Source organism: Oratosquilla oratoria, chromosome 36, assembly GCF_046742065.1.
Source record: "Oratosquilla oratoria isolate Oo_2021 chromosome 36, ASM4674206v1, whole genome shotgun sequence".
In the NCBI taxonomy this organism is placed as follows: domain Eukaryota; kingdom Metazoa; phylum Arthropoda; class Malacostraca; order Stomatopoda; family Squillidae; genus Oratosquilla; species Oratosquilla oratoria.
In genome coordinates, this window is record NC_134812.1 from 4,578,284 (window position 1) to 4,602,419 (window position 24,136).

At 39.7% G+C, this 24,136-nt stretch overlaps 2 protein-coding genes across 6 annotated transcripts in view; one reads left to right on the top strand and one right to left on the bottom strand.

The window, feature by feature from the left end:
• The window catches only part of LOC143018877 (uncharacterized), a 23,356-nt gene extending 19,769 nt beyond the window's left edge, over nucleotides 1-3,587 (top strand). For 2 of the 3 annotated variants that reach the window (XM_076174432.1, XM_076174433.1), the window contains exon 8: nucleotides 1,645-1,782. Coding sequence is in view for 1 of the 3 variants with exons in the window: in XM_076174431.1 (XP_076030546.1) it covers nucleotides 1,645-2,028 (384 nt within the window). In the remaining 2 variants the exon portion in view is untranslated. Of the gene's footprint in view, nucleotides 1-1,644 lie in introns of all 3 variants that reach the window. The other variant, XM_076174431.1, reaches the window with a different exon arrangement.
• On the bottom strand, nucleotides 3,370-23,766 carry LOC143018878 (alpha-ketoglutarate-dependent taurine dioxygenase-like). Of its 3 annotated transcripts, XR_012965779.1 has the most exons (9): nucleotides 23,481-23,766; nucleotides 21,654-21,706; nucleotides 18,438-18,579; nucleotides 16,830-16,903; nucleotides 15,491-15,658; nucleotides 11,583-11,738; nucleotides 11,062-11,226; nucleotides 6,470-6,678; nucleotides 3,370-4,497 (listed from the first exon to the last, which is right to left on the bottom strand). XR_012965779.1 is itself a non-coding variant. In XM_076174435.1 (8 exons), exons 1-7 carry the CDS (start codon nucleotides 23,695-23,697, stop codon nucleotides 11,083-11,085), a joined length of 954 nt encoding a protein of 317 aa, XP_076030550.1. In that variant the 5' UTR covers nucleotides 23,698-23,766; the 3' UTR covers nucleotides 3,370-4,497; nucleotides 11,062-11,082. The 3 variants fall into 3 exon arrangements, 2 of the variants coding, with proteins under 2 accessions (XP_076030550.1, XP_076030549.1); XM_076174435.1 differs by lacking the exon at nucleotides 6,470-6,678; XM_076174434.1 differs by lacking the exons at nucleotides 3,370-4,497; nucleotides 6,470-6,678 and having other exon boundaries at nucleotides 8,280-11,226.
• Between the last annotated feature and the right edge of the window lie 370 nt (nucleotides 23,767-24,136).

The following is a 24,136-nucleotide window of genomic DNA, read 5'->3' on the forward strand; positions in this document are numbered from 1 at the left end:
TGCTGTGGTCCCTGACAATTGGCAAACAGAACCAGATCACTAAAGTATCAACACATACTTAATTTCAGATCCTGGTTTGTAACTGACAGTATACTTGTCTTAGATTTACCAGAAAATGGTTCAAGTCAGAGAGTGGTAAGTTTGGTCAATTTCCATTACAGAATGCAAATTAAGGATCTCTCCACTGAAACAAATTGGAGGTTCTTCATCTCACTGGGGTATTCAATGAAACGAACACTGTTGCTAGTCACAGCCACAGACAGTTCCTCAATATTGGCTCTACTAGTACTGTACTACTATTTTCTGAGATGACTTGTGCTAGAACATGTAACTCGCTATAGGCAAGAGCCAGGTGTGACATAAACACAATGGATATGAAGTTTGTTGCTGATTATATACATATACCCAAAGACCTTCTTCCTCATGTAAGTGGGATGGATGGCCTAGCAAAGGTAAACATCCACCTTTCACCCATCCCATATTCACCCAACACCCATTTGTTGTCCCATCTATCTTGAAAGGATGTATGAACAGTGATTGCACTCACTATTTTATATAGGAGTGAGGATTGGGTGATGAATGCAAGGTCAAGTAGAGGTAGTGGAAATGAGGTACTTGAGGGCTATTCATGTGGTTGTAAAATACTTTACTGTATGACAAAGTAAGGATTGATAAATTCTTTTACCCTCTTCAATATGAGTCAAATTCTCGTGGGCAGTGTCAGCTACCAGAGATAAAATACCACAATACTCACATTATAAAACATAGAGTTACAGCTGTGTTCCTCATTCTCTTTCAGTTTGAATCTTAATAACAGAAACATGATCAAACAAGTTCACAGAATATGGGGGTCACTCAGCTAAAACTACAAAATAAATATAATCAAGACACTGATACCGGCATCCTCTTGTACCCATTTGTACCTCATGACTCCTACAGAGGCATCATTGTATGGAAAGGGTTAGTAGACTAGGGTACAGCTAAGATTAGGAGAAAAAGTAGAACATGCTGACCTGAGGTGGCTTGGTCATGTTATAAGAATGAATATAAGAGTAGATATCCTTGAAAAATTCATGAATGGGTGGTGTAGATAGAGTAAGTGATGCCACTGGAGTATGTAGATAGGATGTTAAATATGTGGCCATGTGAGTGGGTGCCAGATTGAGTTGGCAAGAATGTATAGGACTAAGGTGACAGCCAGTTCCACAAGAAGGGTTCACTGGGGATGAACTGGCAGTATTGTTGGGGAAGGAGTGGGTGTATTTGATGTCCTTCATATGTGTGATATTAAATGTTTTCTCAGCTGTCCATTTGGAAGTGCCAGCTTTTTCTTGCTTGTAGTTCATTGCTATTGTGACTTACTGGCATACCTTCGTTCACATTGAGTTGCCTTTAGTAAACTTCCATTGCTCTTTAATGTCATCCAGTTTGTACTTCCACCAACCTTTAGTTATGGCAGACCCATACCATACTGTCACTTCTAGAGCTGGAAAGAGGCTAAGATTTACTTATGCATTTGTGAAACTTGCTACAGGCTGTCAAGTTGTTACTCATTTCTGTACAATTAGAAACTTCTTGAAGTTAGTTTTTGATGTTTCTTTATACTGAGTGGACCATTAAATACAATTCCAATTTCTCTTTTAGTGTGACCGTGAAGGAAGCTCAGAAGCAACAGCACTGTCCAGTGAAGAGGCATGTGAAGGAGATTCCACAGAAACTATGTCTTCATCCTCAGAGAAAACAGCTGAGGATAGTCATGAAGCAGACAGCACTTCAGCATCGTCCACATTGACGACACCCACGAGCCAAGTCCAGTCAAATACCACTGTGCCCTCAACCTCCTCAATGGCCTCAGCATCATCAAGAACTGATAGTACATCGGAAAAAGATAGTTGTCAGGATTCCTCTTCAAGAGTAGAATCAGAATCCACAAGCAAAGGAAACTCGGTAGTGCCAGCAGAAGACTGCACCAGCTCACAGGATGATGAGTCTGGAGGGAAAGAAAATGTATCAGAGGACCACGTTTGAAATTCTGTCACAGCAACATTGTAAAGGTTTCTTAGTAAAGATGACTTGTGTATGAGGATGTGGAGTCTAGGTTATCATAGGCATCTGCATAACTCAGCAGCTACAACTTGTTATGGTTAGAGGGTTGTGTGGCCATTTGCCAGCCCACATACCTTGCATATGTGATGAATAAAAACAAAATCAGGATTTTATATTTGAGAAAGGGTTAAAGTGGAGTGACGGTAAGTTATATTAGGGTTAAACGAAATACCTTCTTGGGCCCAGTGTTGGGAAGGGGATTGACTGTAACTTTGGACACAATTTACAAAGGACAATAGTTGAGTAAATGTCTTAGTATTATTTTATTTTATATATATTTTTCCGGCCATGTTGAATAGTCTTGAATGTTTTTATTTTTGAAGGGGAAGTGATGCAAAAGTGAACTTTAGTATAAGACAGCAGAGTCTTACCAAATGTGATCTTTCATACTGTGTTGGCATAATTTATTTATGTAAAATGTGACCATAATTTGCGTTTTTTCTTAGTACACCTTTACTCAGTGTAGAAGTAGGCATACTCATTTATGTCTTCCTCAGCTGTGAGGTAAGGGAAGGTTCTGATTTCTTTATTTTTAAGATTCCCCTCTGTGTGTGGGTGTACACTGTGTGCATGTTTGTGAGTGTGCGTGTGCTGTGTGTGGATGAATGGACATGTGTGTGTGTGATGAATCAGCGAGTCCTTCTTTATTGTTGATTGTTACAGTCAAGTAACATGCTATTATCAGCTGCAGATGTAAAAATTGGTTTGAAAAAATGAACTTGGTGTGTAATCTGCAATCCTTGATACATTTTCCTCAGTCTTGCTTGGCCTGAATATCCAGAAAGACTGTTGTCAGATATTGAGTTTGGCTTCATCTAAAGCATGGGCTAAATGTAGAAAAATGTTTAATTCAAACCAAGCTCTTCCAAATTCACTTGAAATTCAAATTGGTTGAATGGTCTTAAATTAGTACCATTTTTCACCCGCAGTTTTTATGACTGTGAAAAAACTATTCCTGCCATATCATATCCTATTAATTTGGAAGTAGCATGATAAAAATGACATGTAGAAAACACAAAGGAATTTATTTAGCTTTGCAGTTTTGTAATTTTATTTTTAATTGTAACATTTTTATACACAGTGGACATAATGTGCATTAAATTCCAGTGACATTTTTGAGTCCCGGGAAGAGTGCATGATATATTTCTAAATAAAAAAAGAAACGAGTGTAACCCAAATCAGTTACCATCATTATGCCATGCAAGCTCAGGAAACACGACAGCAGCTGCCAAGTCCAAACTTGTTTCTTCTTACCAGTTCAAGTATTTCATAAGATCTCAGTGAATAGAAATTTCTTGTGGTGTGCAAGTAAGTATGATTTGTAAATACAGCAGAGTGCAAGAAAGATCCTTGTAACTAATGTGGGTATGAGTGTTTCCTCAATATACTTCAGTCTTTGTTTTCAGCACATAGTAAGAACATTTTTTAAAAACAAGTCTGGACAAATTTAATCAAAGGAAGAAATATATTTGTCTTGAACATTAGAATTTCAATTTCCTTACACATTTCGAGCATGTATGGTTTTCCAGCCATGTGATACATGTAACACTAATACTGCAATTACCTTTGTCTTGAACAGTGGAGTTAATCAATTTGATAATGAAATTATCCCGAGAATTCAAGGTTGACCAAACAAGCTGTTGTGTAGACATTTAAATAACAATGCTTAGATAAAGAATTAACAGGAAATTTAGAATCCATGTGAAAGTGCATTAATGTGTTGAACAACCATGAAAATACACAACCCTGGTGCAGCTCTACATTCACCACAAATGGTTCACTCTATTCCCAACCCTAACACATGCCCCTACTCACAGAAAACCGTTGATAGATTCCCCTCTATCCCATACATCCACAATACACTCGACAATGCCTATAAATCCCATCCATCTCCCATGTCCATGAAAGCCCAGAAATCCACATGGCCCTTCTCCAATTACTACCTCTGTTCCCTTCCCAATCTTCTCAAAGCATGTCCATACACCTTAATGACCACACTCATCAGACCTCTAAAATTGCTACACAAATACTTCTTTTCCTTCCCCTTGTATATTGTCATTTTCACCCCAAACTACTGATATGTTCCCCTATTTTGAGACATGTATTAAACAATCTCGCCAGCTATTACATTATATCTATGCCTTTTGTTAGACATTCCAGATGACAACCATCCTACCCAGGTACCTTTCCTACCTTAATTCCTTGCTTTAAAAAAAATCCATATGGTGATACTAAAATGAAACAAATCTCTGTCAATGCTACTTTAATTACTTTTGTTGTGGCATCATTTTCTTTACATTTCCATGGCATATCATACTGCCAGTCTCTCCATCTTCCTCTGCATTCAACACCTTGAAATACTTCACAGGTCTTCATCTCTGCTTTCACATTCTGTTGAAAATAAGGGGTAAAACTTAAATTGTCAAGATGTCTTATGCCTGTCATGAATCTCATTTAGAGGTCTAGCAGCCCTCTGCCCTGCCTCTCTTGTGAGTCCTACAAGGAGGGTAGAAAGTTTATGGTCCCCAGAACTACTTCCAATGAGAAATTCTCTGCATCCAGGACACCCAAGAATGAGCAAGGTCTTTGATAACTGTATACAGAATCACTGATCCATCACTTTACCCCCCTTCAATGTTTCCACTTGCACCAAGAACAACCTCAAACATAACACAGGAACTCCTTGTACAGCCTTCCATTCCCTCTAGCATATTGACTCACTGCAAACCAGTCCCACCCCATCTATCCCTATGCTATTCTAAGAAAAGACCCATCTCCCCACCTGAAACCGCAGAACTAGTAACAGGATACATCAAAACCATCACACCAGCATATTCCTCACCCCAAAAATGCCACCAAGCCAACCCCCTACCATGTGCCCGATGCAAATTAACCCCACCATCCTTACCTGATGGAAGGTAGATAAGGTTAGATTACCAAGGTATCCTGTACTTCTCATGACTTGTTTCAAGATTCTGTAACTCTTCATTTAATCTTCTTTCTATGAAGAGAATGGCAAGATCTTAAGGCTGCCCCACTGCCTCCAAGTCCTTAGGACCTACATGTGCCTAGAGCAGCATTTCCCAAAATTTTCCAACACGTGACCCCTTTCAGTATTACCAAACCTACCATGACCCCTTTCTTTATAAGCCTTCTGACAACATACCAATTTTTAATATTGCAGATATGTTACTTTAAACTTTATTAATCACAGCAGAGTGAAATAACAAAAAATATATATTATTGTTTATCAATGTTTAACAAGGATTGATCTGATACATATACCAAAGGCTTTTTCCCCCTTATAAGGAAGGTAGTCAAAAACAAAGGCATAACAACTACTCCCACCCATTCCATCCCTATCACACTCCAATCCCCTCCACCCTCTTCCCTCTCTCTTATCTTGGCACCTCCTGGAGTAAAATAACAAAAAATATATATTGTTTATCAATGTTTAACAAGGATTGATCTGATACATACACCAAAAGCTTTTTTCCCCCTTATAAGGGAGGTAGCCAGAAACAAAGGCATAAAAAACACTCCCACCCATTCCATCCCTATCACACTCCACTACCCTTCACCCTCTTGGCACCTGGATGACTGGTCATCCCTGCATCTTGTCCACTGCCCTGGGTCAGAAGCAGTGCTGCAAGATATATCACATCCACAGCAAGGAAAAGGCATAAAATCATTCCCACCCATTCCATCCCTGAATACACTCCACACCCCTCCACCCTCCCTCTCATCTTAGCACCTCCTGGATGACGGGTCATCCCTGCACCTTGTCCACTGCCCTGGGTCAGAAGCAGTGTCGCAAGACACAGCACATCCACAGCAAGGCCGCTTCATTAAATTGGCGACCCCCCGTCTCCATCCCCTCATGCAGAAAAGGAGAAGATGGGGATGAATCCCTTCGGGTAGTGTCAAATTTTTCTCACACATACTCCCTCACCCCACATCCCCCACCCATTTCACCTCATGGATCACAACATCATCTATATACAACCATTCTCCATTCACCCATCTTCTGTCCTCTCTCGTCCTTCCTCAACAGACATTCCCCTCTTCCCAATGCCCCTTTTACCCCATCCATCCATCTCATCCTAGGTCACACCCTCATGTTCACTCCTTCCACACCTCTTTTACTAGTCTTTCTTCACTCGTTTTAATGAGGATGAATTTGCTTTTGAATTTTGCAAATCAATATGCAGATCTACGTGGCTGAATGTACATACAGTTGGACCCTCCATGAACCCCCAGAAAAAGGCTCATGACCCACAGTTTGGGAACCCCAGGTCTAGAGGGAGCAAAGAATGAGGCAGTGACTGAAACCAATTATATATTTAGTCACTGTCAGACTTACCTTTTATTATCTGACAAATTAATTTCTCCACTTGACTTCTTGTAAGATAACTTTACAGAGAGCAGGATACCTAGTCCCCTCACTCGGTCCCACTTTCACCACTTTTTATGATCCGCATGGGAAACTTGGAGGCAGAATTCTTTCCTTTCCCTACTCAGTGGTGTGCAGAGATTTGGTGATGCCCAAGGACAACTCCTTAAATGAGTGCCCTGATTCAAGTATAAGGCCTAATATTAAGAAAGGTATTTTGAATGTGTATGCACAGATGAAACATAAAATAAATACTTCATTCTATTTAAATATGTTACCCAAATTTATCTTATTTCCCCCTTGTCCCCTCCCCTCTGCATGCCACTGACTATACCAGAGGGGATGGAGGCAAAACAGGAAATATAAAGGCACAGGATAGGTACATACATACATATACCAAGGCTTTTTTCCCCTTACAAGGGAGGTAGCCAAAAAGGAAAAGGCATAAAATCATTCCCACCCATTCCATCCCTGAATACACTCCACACCTGATAGGTGTGAATGGAATATAGCTTTGTATGTATGATATTTTGAGACAGCCCAAGGGTATTTTCTCCATGACCTCTCTCTTTTCTATGTCAAGCAAAGAAGGGAGAGGAGTTGGTTATGTGTGAATATTCTGTTGCAGCCCTAAGGGATTTCTCCCCATCTCTATTTTTTGCATATGGGGACAGAGTGGGGGGTTCACCAATTAAGTGAAGCAGCCTTGCTGGAGATGTGCTGTTTTGCTACATTTCTTTTGACCCAGGGCAGTAGGTGGCGCAGGGATGACCCATTATCCAGGAGCCGAGAGGGGAGGGATGGAGGGGTGATGAATGGGAATGGAGTATGTGGGGATGAAATGGGTGGGAGTAGATTTATGCCTCTGGCTTTGGTTACCTCCCTTGTAAGGGGGGGAAAAGATGTTGGTGTATGTATGTGTGAAGGTAAACAGAACTTTTCTTCTAGTACATATTTCTTTTTTACATTTTCTTCATAATGTTTATCAAAACTTGTACATCTGATTTTTAAGGCAGAAATGTGAAAAGATTGTGGCAAGAAGTAAAGATGTCTTTTGGGTTTTTATGTATCTAGAGAAGGCTTATGACAGGAAGGCATTGTGGGAGGTGATGCAGATATGGGACAGGGGGAAACTTGTTCAAGTCAAATCAAAAGTTCATATGAGCTTGTGTTATTGGGAATAGTGAGAGTAAGGGGTCTGAGGTGAAGGTGGGCGTGTGCCAGGGTTGTGTAATGCCATCATGGTTGTTCAATATGTATATGATTGATGTGGTATATCAATCGATATACCAAAGGCTTTTTCCTCCTTGGTATATAGACAGACCACCCCATCCATATACATGTTGAACAACCATGATGGCATTACACAACCCCGACACAGACCCACTTTCACTTCAAACCACTTACTCTAACCATTCTCAACCCTAGCACAACAGGTGTTGTTGAGGTGGTACAGGAGATATAAGCATGAGTAGGGACAAGGATTTGGAGATGGTTAGTGAGTTGAGGGAAGTGGAAAGTGAGCACCACCCACTACCTTGGGTCTGAAGAAATGTAGCAAGACACTGCACATCCACAGCAAGGCTGTTTCATTTAGTGGGTGACCCCCCTCCTCATCCCTTCATGCATGAAATGAGAAAACATGGAGGAGTCCCTTCGGGCTGCATCAAAATATCATTCACACATAGTCCTTCACACCCCTCATCCCTCACCCACTCCCTTCCATACATCACAGCATCATCCTAAAAAAAAAACATCATTCTGAAAAGAAGCAAAGGCATTTTACCTTCATAAGCATTTTTATTTGAGTCAAGTACATATGCTTTGCAGGAGTATCGTATACTGGACTAAAATTGTGCATCCAGAGTAGATACTGAGATAAGAAAACTGTTCTCTTTATGGTAAGACTGCACCTTTTGTTTGATGAAATCTAGCATGTGTGCATTTGAATAAGATGTGTAAATGTGATTTTTCCATTGTTTTTATAATGTACATTCCATAATGTATACTATTTTCTATGATTTTGAAGTATTAAATGAGAACTGCATTTAAATATATGAATTTGTGGATATTAATGGTTATGCAAGTAGGTCATCATAATGATTAAAATCTTCTGTACCACACAGTGTACAAATTTGGGGGAACATTTATGAAAAAAGACCAGGTTACAAATAAGAATAACAGGAATGTTTTGAGTGACACAAGTGAGATGCTTCCAGGTTGTGGCACATCAATTTCCCTCCTGTGCAGTCTCTATAAGGCCTAGTGCATGAGTTGTAAATATCACAGATATACCATCAATTCTATTTCTTCTCTATGGAATCCAATTCTTTACATAAGCTGATTTGTTAACAAATCGCTAAGCCTTTACTAGTCTCCCCAAAATAACCCATTTGTCTTAACTTCTAAAGCTCAAGAGCATAGCAGTAAGCATTTATTACATAAACTTTAAACCATGTGTAATCAAGAGCTATCTGGTTCCACAGGTCAGGATTTTGCATGAAAAAGGGGGGATCAAGAAGGCAGCATTGCTTATGAATATTGTGCATAAGTGCATGTTTTTGCAAAACTATGAGAGGCTCAAGATTTCTACCATTGCTTTGGTTGTCATTCATCCTTACTGCATAAGCTTGGGTACAGGAGTGCACTTACTGGCTTGTTTCCAGCATTTAGTCTTAGATTTGCAATCATATGACAAATTGTTGCACTGCCCTGTGCCTTCCTGTCCTACCCTTGTTACAGTTTGTTTCATTCTACTCCTTCCAGATTTTTCCCCAGACACCATCTATAATTAATAGAAACTGTTGTCTCAAGATTCAATGACTGGAAACCTAATGACTGATAACAGTCTTCTGACTTTACCAAAGATCTCTCTGGGAAGAAAATCTGGACTATGGCTTAAGTTGTATTTGCGGAAGAGTGTTTCTGTCACTAGCTAAAATTAGTGGGAGAGTAGCTGCCAGATATTAGCTCTCTTTATGTGAAAAGCTGGAAGAAATACAACTGAAGCTGAACGAGTTCTTGGGGCCAGTTCAGAGACCAGTTTCCAGCCCCTTAGACCAGCACCTTCAGATGGAGCTGAGATTGACTGATGGGTTTGAAAATGAGCAACAGGAAGATAACCATCTACTGTCCATTTTCCAGGACCAACACATATATACCCATCAATGGTCTCAAGGTACACCCTAACCAATATAGTTGTGAAACAAGAGACAATAAATAATAACAACAGAATAACCATGACTAGTACATACATATACCAAGGGCTTTTTCCCCTTTTACAAGAGAGGTAGCCAAAGTCAATAGGCATAACATCATTCCCTCACATCTCCTCCCTACCCATTGCACTCCATGACTAGTAAATGTTGTAAAAGTGGTTATATTCCTCCAGGTTGGGTGCTTTGGCCAATAAACAATGTACCATTCTACCTATCTATGTACCCTTCTTCTGATATAGGGAGGTGGCTTGCCAAGGCATACACCCACCCCACTTCCATCTGTCACCCTTTTCCCTTTCATCTTAGCTCCTTGTGGATGAAGGGTCATCCTTGTCTCCTGCCCACTGCCTAACTCAAAGCCAGTGCAGCAAGACATAACACATCCACAGCAAAACCAGCTGCTTCATTTAAATGATAACCCTCTCTCCTCATTCCAGAATGCAAAAATAGAGATGAGGAGAAATTAATTCAGGCTGCATCAGTTTATGCTCCATTTACAACTATTTGTGACATACCCTCTTGTGTTCTCCCTATACCATATACTAAATGTTTTTGAAAACTGCCTACTTTACCTAGCTACCGCCCTTATAACAGGAAGAAGCCTTTTGATAGAGAGATACATAGCCTATCTTACCACCTTCATATCTCAGCAACAAGACCACTTTCAAACTTCAATAAGGCACCAAATTCCTCACCAATCCTTCTTTAATTGATGTATGTATCAAAAAATCATTAGGTGATGGTACTGTGAGGCATAACATTGAAGGTAATAGTTGTACCAATTTAAATGAAGGAACATTGTACAGTAGTTTTATTGCCTTGGTCAATAAGGATGGCATTTCTACTTTTACGTTTACAGAGCATTGTTCATGATGCCAGTGTAATGCATGCTATCATAACAAGCTAGTTTCTGCTTGCATAAAGATTATATAATCATTATATGAGAGGGGCAATGAACGGGGTTTGGGCGTGTGCTTTAATTTGGCCACCCCACCCTCCTTATAATAGGAAGAGGCCTTTTGATATGAACATATGTATCATTACACATATTCCAAGGACACTCTCTCCCTTATAATGGGGCTTACCAAAGATAAGCATAAAAAAAGCATAAAATGGAGCCACTATGGAAATGCATTAATTTTGTTTTCCTTTGAAGCTAACCCTATAAGCCAATAGTTCACCTGCAAGAATAATGAACATTAGGATTAAATTCTTGCAGGGCAGCATTTAACATAAGTTTAATCTGTTTCATTTTTATGATTATCCCCTTTCCTTCTCTGAGATAAAAAGTTTCTTTGTCTACACTGGAGCTGGCCAGCATGAAAAACTCGCTTGAGGACTCACAGTGCTACCATAAATAGCTCTTTACTTCTTCGGAGAGGAATGGCCTTCAATTGTGACTCTATGAAGGACTCGCAGACCCACTTGGCTTCTTGGTAGCTGGCTTTCCTTTGAGGCTTCATGCCCAACTGAAAGGTTGTCAGATATGATGAAGTCTCCAATACTCCACTGTGGACATAAAGAAGAATCAAACAAAACTTTTGTTATCATCATAAGGTACTTGTAACACATGATGATAATGATGCATCACAATTCTTGTTCCACTACTCAAACCAAAATATATTTCCCTTCAATATAGGAATGCATTTAAATTAATTTTATTTCACTTATAATAGATATTGATTGATAATTCTATTCACCTAAGGGGGCATTCTCATAGCAAAGGGGTGACTATCTCAATCAGTACTTATACAATGGCTTATTTCAAAGACTTTGTTCTGGCTCATGCAAGGCAATTTCATTCAACTGAGGTCATGATATCATCTGAAAGGGTTAGGTGTAATCTTATAAGACACAAAACGTACATTGTGTGGATACTGGATGGCTTTATTGTCCTTCACGAATTCATGATGGATTTCTTGAAGAATACTGAAGGTTTCCGCTTCTGAAGTAAATTTTTGTTTGTCAGTCCCATAATCCCAAACAAATGCCTCGGTCATTCCAAGATGGAAACACAAAACCTATGTGATAAAAGAAAAAAAAAATCTTATTCATTCCTTCAACATGATGAGGCACTTAAAACATTTTGCTCCAACTAATGAATAATAATATTCAAATAAAGATATTATATATTGAAGACAACGAACTCTCTTCATTAATTCTTCTCTATGGTGATACAGTTTACAGATTTTGCTTTAAGCTATGCCAGATGATTTAATTCAATTTAGGGTTGTTATCATGATTTAATTATTGGTGACAATGGTAATTTAATCATGATAACATGATGGGAGTGGATGAGGATGAAATGGGTGGGAGTGGAATTATGCCTTTTGACTTTGGCTACCTCCCTTGTATGGAGGTAAAAGCCCTTGGTATATGTACGAGTATGTATGTATGTATCATTATTTAGCTTAATGTCATTTAATGTCATGAATTCCTACTCTCAGAGAGCTATGATGGTGCCTCCATATGGATGACTTTATGAATCAGGGAATTTAACATAGTATGCCTTTACTATAAACTTGCTTACTGCCAGGCAGTTCTTACACTACTTCCACACCTGATCTCTGTCACATGTAGTGATGCTCTAATCTGCTCAGCCATTGTCATATTTAATATGTTTGAGGGGGTGTGGTAGCCGAGCAGGTTAGAGCACCATTATCTGGAGGAGAGAAGCTATTGGGTGACAGTTTGAGTCCACTGAAGAGTTCACACATGATGATAGTGAGGGCACATTGTCTTAAATCTCAGAGCTCCAACAATGGTATTCTTGCCAACCCACCTCACATATAGCCCTCAGGTAACCAGTAACAGCCTCTGGTCAGGACCATACATTACTCAGGGAAGATGTATTGTGTTTTTGTCTAGGGATTGTCAGAGTGGGGTATTGGAGTATGGTGGTGGTGGTTGTTGTTGTTATTATTGTTGTCATTATTCCCTTGATTGTCTGGCCAAGCAATTAATTCTCCCTGAGGAATACCATGGCTGGATTGGGGATTCCCCACTAACCCCTTATCTATCTATACACCAAGGGCCTTTTTCCTTTTAGCAGGGAGGTAGCCAAGTCAAAAGACACATACCCACTCTCCTCCATTCCACCACCCTTTCCACACTCACCCGTATCCTCCCCACTGCCCTGGGTCAGAAGCAATGTAGCAAGACACAGTACATCCACAGCAAAGCCCCCTTACTTAATCAACATCCCCCCTCCATCCTCTCATGCAGAAAAAGCAAAGACAGGAAAAAATCCCTTCAGACTACATCAAAATATCATTCACATAACCACTCCCTACCCCCCCATCCCCTGCCCCCTCCCTTCCTTACATCACAGTATCATCTGTACACAATAATTTTCCACTCACCCCTATCTCCTGCCTACTCCATTCCTTGCTCAAAGCCTCTTTCACCCCATCCTTCCATCTCATCCTCAGTCATCCCCTTAAGTTTGCTGCATCCACCTCTGCCTTCCACACCTCTTTACTCATTCTTTCCATGTGTCCAAACCATCCCAATACTCCTTTATCAGTCCTATCTGCCAGCTCCTTTTAAACCCCCGCTCTCCGCCTCACTTCCTCGTTTCTCACTCAATCCAACCTAGTAATCCCTACCATACTTCTAGGCCATTTCATCTCAAATACATTAAAAGTTTTCCTCTCTGTCTCTCTTAAATTCCAAGTCTCCACCCCATATAGTGCTATCAGCACAATCACCCCTTCATATAATCTCCTCTTTGCATCCATTTCCAGATGCCTATTTCTCATTACACTTTTCAATCCCCCAAGGTATTTACTTGCTTCTCTCAATCTACATTCTTCCTTGTCCTCCATTCCTCCCTTTCCTGCCACATTCATACCCAAATCTCTAAAGCTATCCACTACCTCCAGCCTCTCTCCCTTAACCACTTCCATATGGTGACGCCTACATAGGCAGCATGAGGAGCAAGTGGGTACTTGATGATGCCAACGTCGCCATCTTGATTATATTTATTGTAGTCGTCCCTACATAACATTCATTCTCTCTAAACTGGCTTCTATGGTTATCAAAATACACGGGTGAAAGAGAACGAATGATTGAGCACTGACTTTATTTTTTATAATGCGATTATTATGACGCAACATCGCACGTTGGGCAGCTAACGCTGCCAGACGTGCGATGTGCCCCGGAGTGAAGAGGTTAATACTCACTTCCAATTTAGTGCTATCTTCTCCCCTTGTACATCTCATCACCTTACTTCTACCCACATTTATCTTCAACTTCCTTCTTTTGCACAACTTCCCAAACTCCATCACTAACTTCCTTAATCCTTCCTCCGATCTTACAGAGCTGTTAGCAAACAACTGGCTTATCTCCCACTTTTCTCCATTTTCTTTAACCATCTCCAATGACCAGCCTATTACCCTTGCATTTACCTCTTGCATCAGGCAGTCCACCATCACTGTACATACATATACCAAAGGCTTCTTTCCCCCTTACACGGGAGGTAGCCATAAGAAAAAGGCATAGAAACCACTCCCACCCATTCTATCCCCTCCACCTGCTTCCCTCCCTCTTGTCCACTGCCCTGGGTCAGAAGCAGTGTCGCAAGACACAGCACATTAATTCGGTGACCCCCCTCTCTGTCCCCTCATGCAGAAAATGAGAAGATGGGGAGAAATCCCTTCAGGCTGCATCAATTTATTTCTCATACATACTCCCTCACCCCCCATCCTCCACCCACTCCCCCTCATGCATCAGAGCATCATTCAATCACAACCATTCTCCATTCACCCCTGTCTTCTGTCCTCTCGTGTCCTTCTTCAACAGACATTACTCTCTTTCCCAATGCCCCTTTTACCCCATCCATCTTTCTCATCCTAGGATGCCCCCTCATGTTCACTCCTTCCACCTCTGCCTTCCAAACCTCTTTTACTAATCTTTCTTCACTCATTCTTTCCATGTGTCCAAACCATCCCAATACTCTTTCATCCACCCTATTTCCCAACTCCCTTTTCACCTCCGTTCTCTTCCTCACCTCCTCATTTCTCACTCTATCTAGCCTAGTAAACCCCACCATACTTCTCAGCCATTTCATCTCAAACACATTCAAACTCTTTCTCTCTTCCTCTCTTATGAAGTCAGTAACCACTTCTTGTCTTTATTATGGATATCTGCCTCCTCAAAGATCTTTTTGGATAGTATAGGAAAGGGGCCTTGAGCACATGGGGAATGTCTGTTGAACAAGGAAGGGAGAAGGCAGGGGATATGGGTGAGTAGAGAATGACTGATACTTTGATGGAGCATGAAGGGAGGGAGCAGGGGGATGGGAGGAAGTGCAGAGTGGTTGTGTGTGGATGACATTCTGATGCAGCACCCAAAGGATTTCTCCCCATTTTCTCTATTCTCTGCATGAGGGAATGGAGAAGGAGAGTTGCCAATTAAGTGAAGCAGCTTTGCTGTGGATGTACTGTGTCTTGCTGCATTGCTTCTAACCTGGGCAGTAGGCAGGACACATGGACAACCCTTCATCCATGAGGAGCAAAATGAGAGGGAAACAAGGGTGGTGGATGGGAGTGGAATGGGTGAGAGTGGGTGTGTGTCTTAGACTTGGCATAATCATCACCCCTAAAAGAGATGGATTTTTCTTAAGTCCAGGAACATAACTCCCCCCCACCTTATCACTGTTTCTTATGGGAAAAATATGTTTGAAATATGAGATTTTGAGATATGCAGCATGTTCAAGAATATAACATTCACGTAACTTAAGGGCTAAATGTAATAATTTCTAAATTGTTACCTTCTTCTTTGTTATAGGATGTGCATAGATAAGAGGATGAACTGGACCAGAGCGCCGATCACTGATCATGTACAAGCGTTCCCATCGGTCTCGTTTCTCTTGAGGAAGTTGTTCAATGAGCTCATTCAAAGGGGCAAACACCGTGGCTCCTGTTGTTGGGACACTCACCTAAAATAAAAATGACAACCCCTAGAATTTTTTCATTTCACAAAACATGCAGCAGGGGACAAGAATGTTCCCACTTTTTTCCCCTGTGTGTTGCAAAAGGCAACTAGACAGGAAAGAATAAGGGGACTGGAGATCCTCTCTTGTATTTTTCCCCCACATGAGTGCAAGAGATGGAGAAATTAAAAGAGAGAAGAAAAAGATGTAATAATAAAATAATAACAATAATAATAATAATAACAACAACTGCTGCTGCTCTGAATTTCATTTACTGGAAACTTGTATCTTCACAGTGACTGTCAACAGTACCAAAGACCTTCCCATAAATCTCTTTGGGAAGAAACTTTTGACTGTTGTCTATAATGTATAAGTATGGAACCACTTCATGCTACCAGCTAAAAGTAGTACATGAAGGGTAGTAGTAATCACTGGTTGTCAGCTCTCCTTGTATGAGAAGGAGGAGAAAAAATAACTGAGGTTGGTAGGAGGGGCGGTTGCCAATTAATGAAGCAGCCTTTCTGTGGATGTGCTGTCTTGCTACATTGCTTCTGACCCAGGGCAGTGGGTGAGATGCAGGGAGGAGCCAAGATAAGAGGGCAGGAGGGGGTGAATGGGAGTGGAGTATGTGGGGATGGAATGGGTGGGAGTGAATTTTATGCCTTTGTTTTTTGGCTACCTCCCTTGTAAGGGGGGAAAAGCCTTTGGTGAATGTATGTATGGTAGGGAGTGATCTTGGGCCTGTTTCAGTGACTGAATGCCAGCCCTACAGTGCTGCAACTCTAGATAGAGGGGAAGGGTTGACGCGTTTTGAAAACAGAAAACAAAGAGATGATTCTCTCTGCCTCATCATTAAGAGATATTTGTCATTGTCACCACAGAGAAGAAGAAAAGAAAAAGTTCCACATTAAAGTAAAGGTGACATTACTGCTGGGTTTTAAAGATGAGTGTTAGATAGAGGACCCTGTCTAACACCTGTCCCACATGACCACCATGTGCAGGTGATTATATCTAATCCTTTTCTCTTGTCCTTTTTCATAGAATAAGGTGCTCAGTATGTAAAGCAAAAGTCCAAAAGTCCAGTGTTATTTTACCTCTTACAGCATAATCAATGTTCTCTTCTGTTGCCAATAAGAAATCTGTAAAAGTGTATTGTCCAATGCAGGAATATGCTTACCATATGATAGAGTGCATACGAAAATGGAGCTTCCTGAAAGCTTCCATCAATGTGCCATCCTGTTCGACCAACATCTGCAATGACAAAACTACACTGCAATTTATTCAGGTAATTCTACAGTCTTCAAAAAAAATATTAGTTCCTCCAAATATGCATGAGAAAGTTCTGGGAAATTGATGTATACTGTAAAACTGTACCAAATAACTACCGGTAGTCCTAATTTGCACAAAGTGAATATTGTGCTTAATCAATGGAAAAAATGGACCTAAGTTCATGGGTGCATCCTAAATATACACAAACAATAATTTATTCTTGCTGTGTTGAAGGACTTGCCAGCAGCACCAGAACACCACATCACTCGGAGCAAACTCCTTCACCAGAGCAGCCCCCAAGCTCTTCAATAACCTTCTCATCTACCAGAAAAACACCACATCCTGCACAATGGAACTATTCAAAAGACAGATGGATGCATTCCTACAAGAAATTGAAGACACACCACCCACACCATCCTATAGTAACACAGGCCCCACTACAAGTTGGTACAATGTATATCACCTCACTGGAGGGTACAATGTATATCACCTCACTGGAGGGTACAATGCATATCACCTCACTGAAGGGTACAATGTATATCACCTCACTGGAGGGTACAATGTATATCACCTCACTGGAGGGTACAATGTATATCACCTCACTGGAGGGTACAATGTACGAGTATATCACCTCACTGGAGGGTACAATGTATATCACCTCACTGGAGGTAACACAGCCAGGGAGGAATCAGGGAGGAAGCAGCAGTAGTTCCTGTAGCTGAGGCATGTTCACCAAGATCTTCACAGGGTATTATAAGGTATTGGAACTAGTGATGGATACTTGCATATGGTGGCCCAACAAGATGGACAGCAAAACTATCCACTTTTAAAACCCATCTACCCTTTCACCTCCATCGGGAGATGCAGCCCTGTGAGGCTGACACTCAGTTTCTGGGCTGGGCCAAAGATCTCAATTAGCTTCAGCTGTATTTCTTATATTTTTTCACTTATGGAGAGCAGACTCCCCTCCTCCTACCACTTTCAGCCAGTGAGACAGGAACAGTCCCACACTAATGTAACACAGACAACAATCCAAAGTTTCTTCACGAGAAGATCAGCAGGAGAGACTGTTGACAGCTGCTGTAGGACTCCAGGTTTTCCATTTGGTGAAACTTGAGAAAACTAACAATTAACTGACTGATGCAATACAATAAAGAAAGCGACAATGGTGGTATACAAAATAATAACCATATACATCTTACATAACTGAATTTTTTCGACTGAATTAGGGACTTGATAGAAATGTGTTCATGTGTATATGAATTGGCATATTGGAAGGACACATAGTGGAAGACTGAATTACTGATATCCTAGACTAACCAATGCAAACTACACATTCAACACTGCCATCACCATCAAACCTTATCATTTACATAAAGCTTGGACATATGCTTTGTGATTCTCTTCATCATTTTCTCCACCACCCACTACACACCAAATTAGATATGGTGAGATACAGAGACAGGACACCACGAGCATAGTTCCCCTTCCCATAAGGTACTAGGTAAATACTTACTTGTGCAACCTTCAGTTCTGTCATTGGATACTCTAAAGACGTCTGGGTGAGGGGACTTCGGGTGTTTGTAGAATGTTGACTCAGGTTCTCCAAACCACTTGCCTATTTCAACGTGCCTATCTCCGCTTACTACACCTTGATCCTAGAAGAGAGTCCATTATCAATGAAATATTGATGGTTGTCCACTTCTAATACCTTAAAGTAAATCTAGAATTAAACTCTTTATGTCTGTACAGTCTAAAAAAAAGGGGGATACTCCTTTCTCTTATTACAAAGTGGGAATTCCTGGTAAAAAAATATATAAATATACATTTATAGTCACTGTTGTCGCAGGGCAACACATCACTTACCTTATCTTCGTTGTTCCCACTTCTTTGCAGGATCTGATGATGAAGACTCTTCTAGCTAGTCTCTCTTTCACTAGTAATGCCTATCAATCCTACTATACCTTAGCTAATTATTCTCTATATTTTCTTCCACTGCACTTATTCTCACTCACTCCTTTCTCTCCCCTCATTCACTCAACACACTGATGCATACCCCTCGGCCGACAGCCATTCACCCCCTTCTACAAGGTGACCTTTGATCTCGTGCCAGGTGCCAGGGGTGCCAACTGCACACCACCTTCATACCCCCCAATGATCTCAAGATCAACCTATTCTTTATCTTCTCTGTCTCCTCTACTTCCTACTCCATAGTCCTTCAGCCATCCTGGAGGATGTCTATTAATGTGAACAGAATAATTCAGAAGACCCTCAATATGGATAGAACATAAGAATAAAGGAAACTGCAAGAGACCATAAGGCCTACACTAGACAGTTCAATGTCCATTACCACCTATCACCCCATCCATAAACTTATCTAGTTTTCTTTTGAAACAACCAATATTTTCGGTGCTCACTTCATGGCTGTTATATACGGAGAGGTAGCATCACTGAAAAGCTGGCACTAAGCCTATTCCATTCATTAACCATACTATCAGTAAAACAGTTCTTGTCTATTTTCTTCTTAGATCTAAATTTCTCCAATTCAAATTCATTACTACTAGTCCTGACTTGCTGTCTTAATATGATGACCATGTCTGCATCACCCTTGTTAAAGCCCTTGATCCATTTGAATACCTCACACTCTGCATATTTCTAGTGTAAGTTAAGGTGCCTAAGCCTGTTCTTCACAAGATGAATGTCTGTGCCCATGTATTAATTTGGCCATTCTCCTCTGCACTGATTCTAGTGAATTAATATCCATTCTATAGGACAGAGACCAAAACTGTACCACATAGTCAAGGATGGGTCTAACTAACACCATGCATCTATTCAAACATGTTTCCTCCTATGCCATGGGCTTTGACTTTATTTAGTAGTCTCTGGTGAGGCACCTTGTCAAATGCTTTGCTAAAGTCAAGGTAAAAAACATCACAGCCATCATTGTTATCTTCCACCTTGTAGACATTAATGTAAAAGGATAAAAGATTAGTTACACATGACCTACCCTAAGTGAACCCAAGCAGTGAGCCATGATTCAAATTATGCCTTTCCATGCGAGCCCTGATTCTAATGGCTATTATTGACTCCAGCATTTTACCTATAACTGACATCAAAATGATTGGCCTGCAGACTTGCATAGGAGATTTATCAACCTTTTTAAAAACAGAAATAATATCTGCCTGCCTCCAAGAAATAGGCATGAATCCAGTGTCTACCAAATTACTAAATACTTCCGTTAACTGTTCACAGATTTCAAGTTCACACTGCTTCCTTGCTAATGCTGATGCTAGTTAGTCTAAGTCCCTCATCCCTAATGAAGGTTGGGTTGCAGTCAGCTACCACACCTATCCTCTCCTTTGTAAATACAGAAGGAAAATATTCATTAAATGTCTCGTTCATTTTTTCTTCTGAATCTATCTAGACATCCTCATTGGATTTAATTGGGTCCATACTTACTTATTTTTACTTCTGCAGAGATGAAAGAAGCCTTTTTGGGTAAGATCTCACTTGTCTGGCAACCTTAATTTCATAGTTACATTTTGCTGTAATTACGTTTTTCTTAACCAGGTCTATATAGTGTAGACTGGTACCTACTGTACCAGAGTCAGGCTGTCACATGTAGAGGAGTGAAAGATCGAAGTGCTGTAGAAGCCCCAAGATACCTTAAATGCTAGGGACCTAGATGATCATGGCTTCTCACTCGTGCCAATATTTGAGACAACCTTTCACTGCTAGGGCAATTCACTGCTCCACTTGCTATACTACACATGCTGGTAATATTTTCTATTTTGTCATTAAATTTGTCAATTTCAATATTTCATCACTAATTACTTTTCTTACAGCTAAGAGTCGCACATTTTGCACACAAAAGTGTGAACAAAGATCACAGTTTCACCATCCATTCCTTTGAAGTAATGATTGCATGCTTTACATGATTACAAGCTTTATCATACAATTACTTTTACAGGTATATTATATATATATATATATATATATATTTATACCAAGAGCTTATTCCCCCATACAAGGGAGGTAGCCAAATCAAAGGGACGTACCCACTCCCACTTAATACAATTCCATCCACCACCCTTTCCTCCCTACTCACATTATAAAATATAAAGTCACTGCCGCATTACTCATTCTCTTTAACTCTGAGTAATAATAAACACAGAAAACATGATCAAACCAGTTCACAGAATCTGGAGGTAACCTACAAAAAATATATATATACAGTATAATCAAGACACCGACGTCGGCATCCTCATGTACTCACTCGTGCCTCATGATGCCTACATAGGCATCATTGTACCTAAGTGGTTGTCTGTCTTAAAAGAACTCCATTTATGGGGGTACTAGGAGGGTAGGAATGAGAGACATCATGACAGAGCACTTCTAAAGTGAAACCCAACAGCCAGAGTTACTTTAGCCCACTGCTTCCCTGCAAGGTGACAAAATCACCTCATCCACTCGCAAAATATATGAAACAGAAAAGAACATCACTTTGGGCCATGTCACTTCCTCACCCATTTAAACCATTCTCTTTTCACTCCTTTCTTATATACTCTCTCCCTTGCTCAACAGGCATTCCTTTTGTATTCAATGCCCCCTTCACCCCATCCATTCACCCCAACCACAATGATCATTACAATTAGATTTCCTGATTTTTCCATCAGTACAACAGTAAATATGCAGACTCTTGGTCCAGCCTATTTTAAGTCTATATGCTTACCTTGAATACCATTATACGGTACTTGGTAACATCCTCTTTAATCTGTTTAATCACTGAAAATAAAAGAGCAAAAATACATAAATAATTCTGACTGACCATCCATCAATCAATTCCTAATCTCCAAATCAAGTGATCTTTATTTAATCCTCTAAAGAAAGGATTTGCATGGTTTTTGGTGTCACGCCCCACTCTTCATTCAGACTTGTGTTTTGATTTGATTTGATTCGGATTCAATCATACATACAATAAAATACAATACAGGTAAGACTCGTATTATACATAGTAAATATAATTGTACATCCGAGGATGGCACAGAAAGTCAAAAGACTTATTTCCACTGTGGTCCTCATAAAAAATAACATATTAACTAGGAAAAGATTGTCATAAAAAAGCTAGGTTGATTAGAAAAAAAAAGGCAAAATTGACTAACATGAAAAATATGACTACAGACTAGAAAAAAATAAATGACTTAGAAAAATGACTAGCATAAAAGGTGTAAATTAAACATATAAACTATTTTCCTCAGAAAAAACAGTGTCTAAAAGATAACACTTCTGATTTTTTAAAACTACTTTTAGAAACAATTGATTGTATGTTGATCGGTAAAGAGTTCCATGCAATAGCACCAGTGTATTTGAACGAACTTTTCCCTAACAAACTATTAAACCTAGGTACAATAACGGATGACCGACAGAACGAGTTCTCAAGGTACGAGCATTTCTAACAAGTGTAAAAGTATCTGACAAATAACTGGGACAAGAGTCGTTTACAATTTGGTGAACATGATTAAGCTTTAACTAAACAACACGTTTTTCAATAGGTAACCAATTTAACAGATTAAAATGAGTATAATCTAGATGAGTACGAGGATGGAGTTTCAAAATAGTCCTGATTAGTTTGTTTTGACATATTTGAAGATTAATTTTAGATTTCTTAGTTAGACTGCTATACCAAGAAGATCAAGCATAATCAATATGACACAGTACCAGGGCTGAAGATAGTAGCTTCATTGTCTCTACATCTAGGTATTTTTTAATTCTTGCCAAAAATTTTGTTCTGGAGCTGACTTTTTTAATGATTTTTTGTGCCATAACTTCTCCTGACACATTTTGATCAATTTATGTTCTGAGGTATTTAACAACAGATTTAGGTTGAATACTAGTATCATTACATTGGATAATTAAGTTGGGGGCATTACTGAGTTTTTGTTTAGAGCCAAAGAGAATGGTGTGTATGCTTCCTTATCACCCATCCTCAAATCTATTCTCTTTCCATAAAATGAAAACTTTCAAAAGCTCCATGTTTGTATTTAAAGAATGGTAGCTAATTAATCTTCGCCATTTGCACACCTTCACCTTGGCCTTGCAACCCTCTATCATAGTTTCATACCATAACTTAACCTACTCTTAACATGGTCAATGAAATGCTGACTCCCCTTTTTTCCCAACCAAAATACAGTTGTATGGTAAGAATACACAGAAAATGTCTATTGTTTCAGTAATTTTTATTAATATTCATTTCCTTTGAAAACTTACATCTTTCACCAGTAAGAAGAGCAACAGGACAAAATTATGTGAAACTTATCACTGTCCAGATATATGACTCTCCTTTGAAAACCTATATCTCTCAACGGTAAGAGCAACATTAAAGAAACATTGTGAAACCCTGTCCAAAAATATATACCAAACTTACTACATATCCACAAAAGAAGTCATGTTGTATCACTTATCTTTACAAAACACAACTACGATCTGAACCTTCACTTTCTTTCTCTATTTAGTCTTACGATATCATGTCATATATCTACTAAAGTTTTATGATGCTCACCTTCTTTTGGAACGTCATTCTTTAAGTCAACTCCCCATACTTCACATCCAAGTTGGATGGGCCGAATCTGATAAAACCCATGACTTGGCTTAATTAAGCCTTGGCAGTCACCTGACATCTTGAAAATTAAATTGTTTGTAAGCCGTGTCGTGAATGGAGTCAGTCGTCCTCTTGTAATCCTCAACGGGAACACTAAACGAAGCGATTTCTTTAACATTTACCGCTGTTTACTCATACTTTCCTGCCATCTTGTAAACAACGGTGACTGTCTTCTGCTTGTTTGGGTTGGGTAGTGGGGGTGGGGGGCTACTGATCAGATCAGTGGGTGATGAATTATAATTTCATCTGTATATTAGAAAAAAATAAATATTGAAATATTAAATCAGGAAAATTATCTAAAATTCTGAGATGAAAAAAATTATGTTGCAAGGCAGACTTCGTGACACTTCGCACGCATCACGTACACATGATTCAGCAGGAGCCTTAGAGAAAATATTGTTTTCAATACATTATTCATTGTACTTGAATATCTTTATTCTAAAAATTATATATCTAATTTTAGTTTCCATTTTAACTTTCTCGTCTTTTAAAAGCTATGTTTTTTAAATATCCAAAACTAAGAAATTTAAAGGAAAATTATAAGCGACAATGGTATG

Bases quoted from the DNA above. Each gene is read 5' to 3' on its own strand.
- LOC143018878 (XM_076174435.1), bottom strand. From the start codon at position 23,697: ATGTTAAAGAAATCGCTTCGTTTAGTGTTCCCGTTGAGGATTACAAGA. The intron at 21,707-23,480 runs GTGAGCATCATA...TTTTATTTTCAG, and splicing joins GAATGACGTTCCAAAAGAAG to TGATTAAACAGATTAAAGAG. The intron at 11,227-11,582 runs GTACGTTTTGTG...TTATGTCCACAG, and splicing joins CCATCCAGTATCCACACAAT to TGGAGTATTGGAGACTTCAT.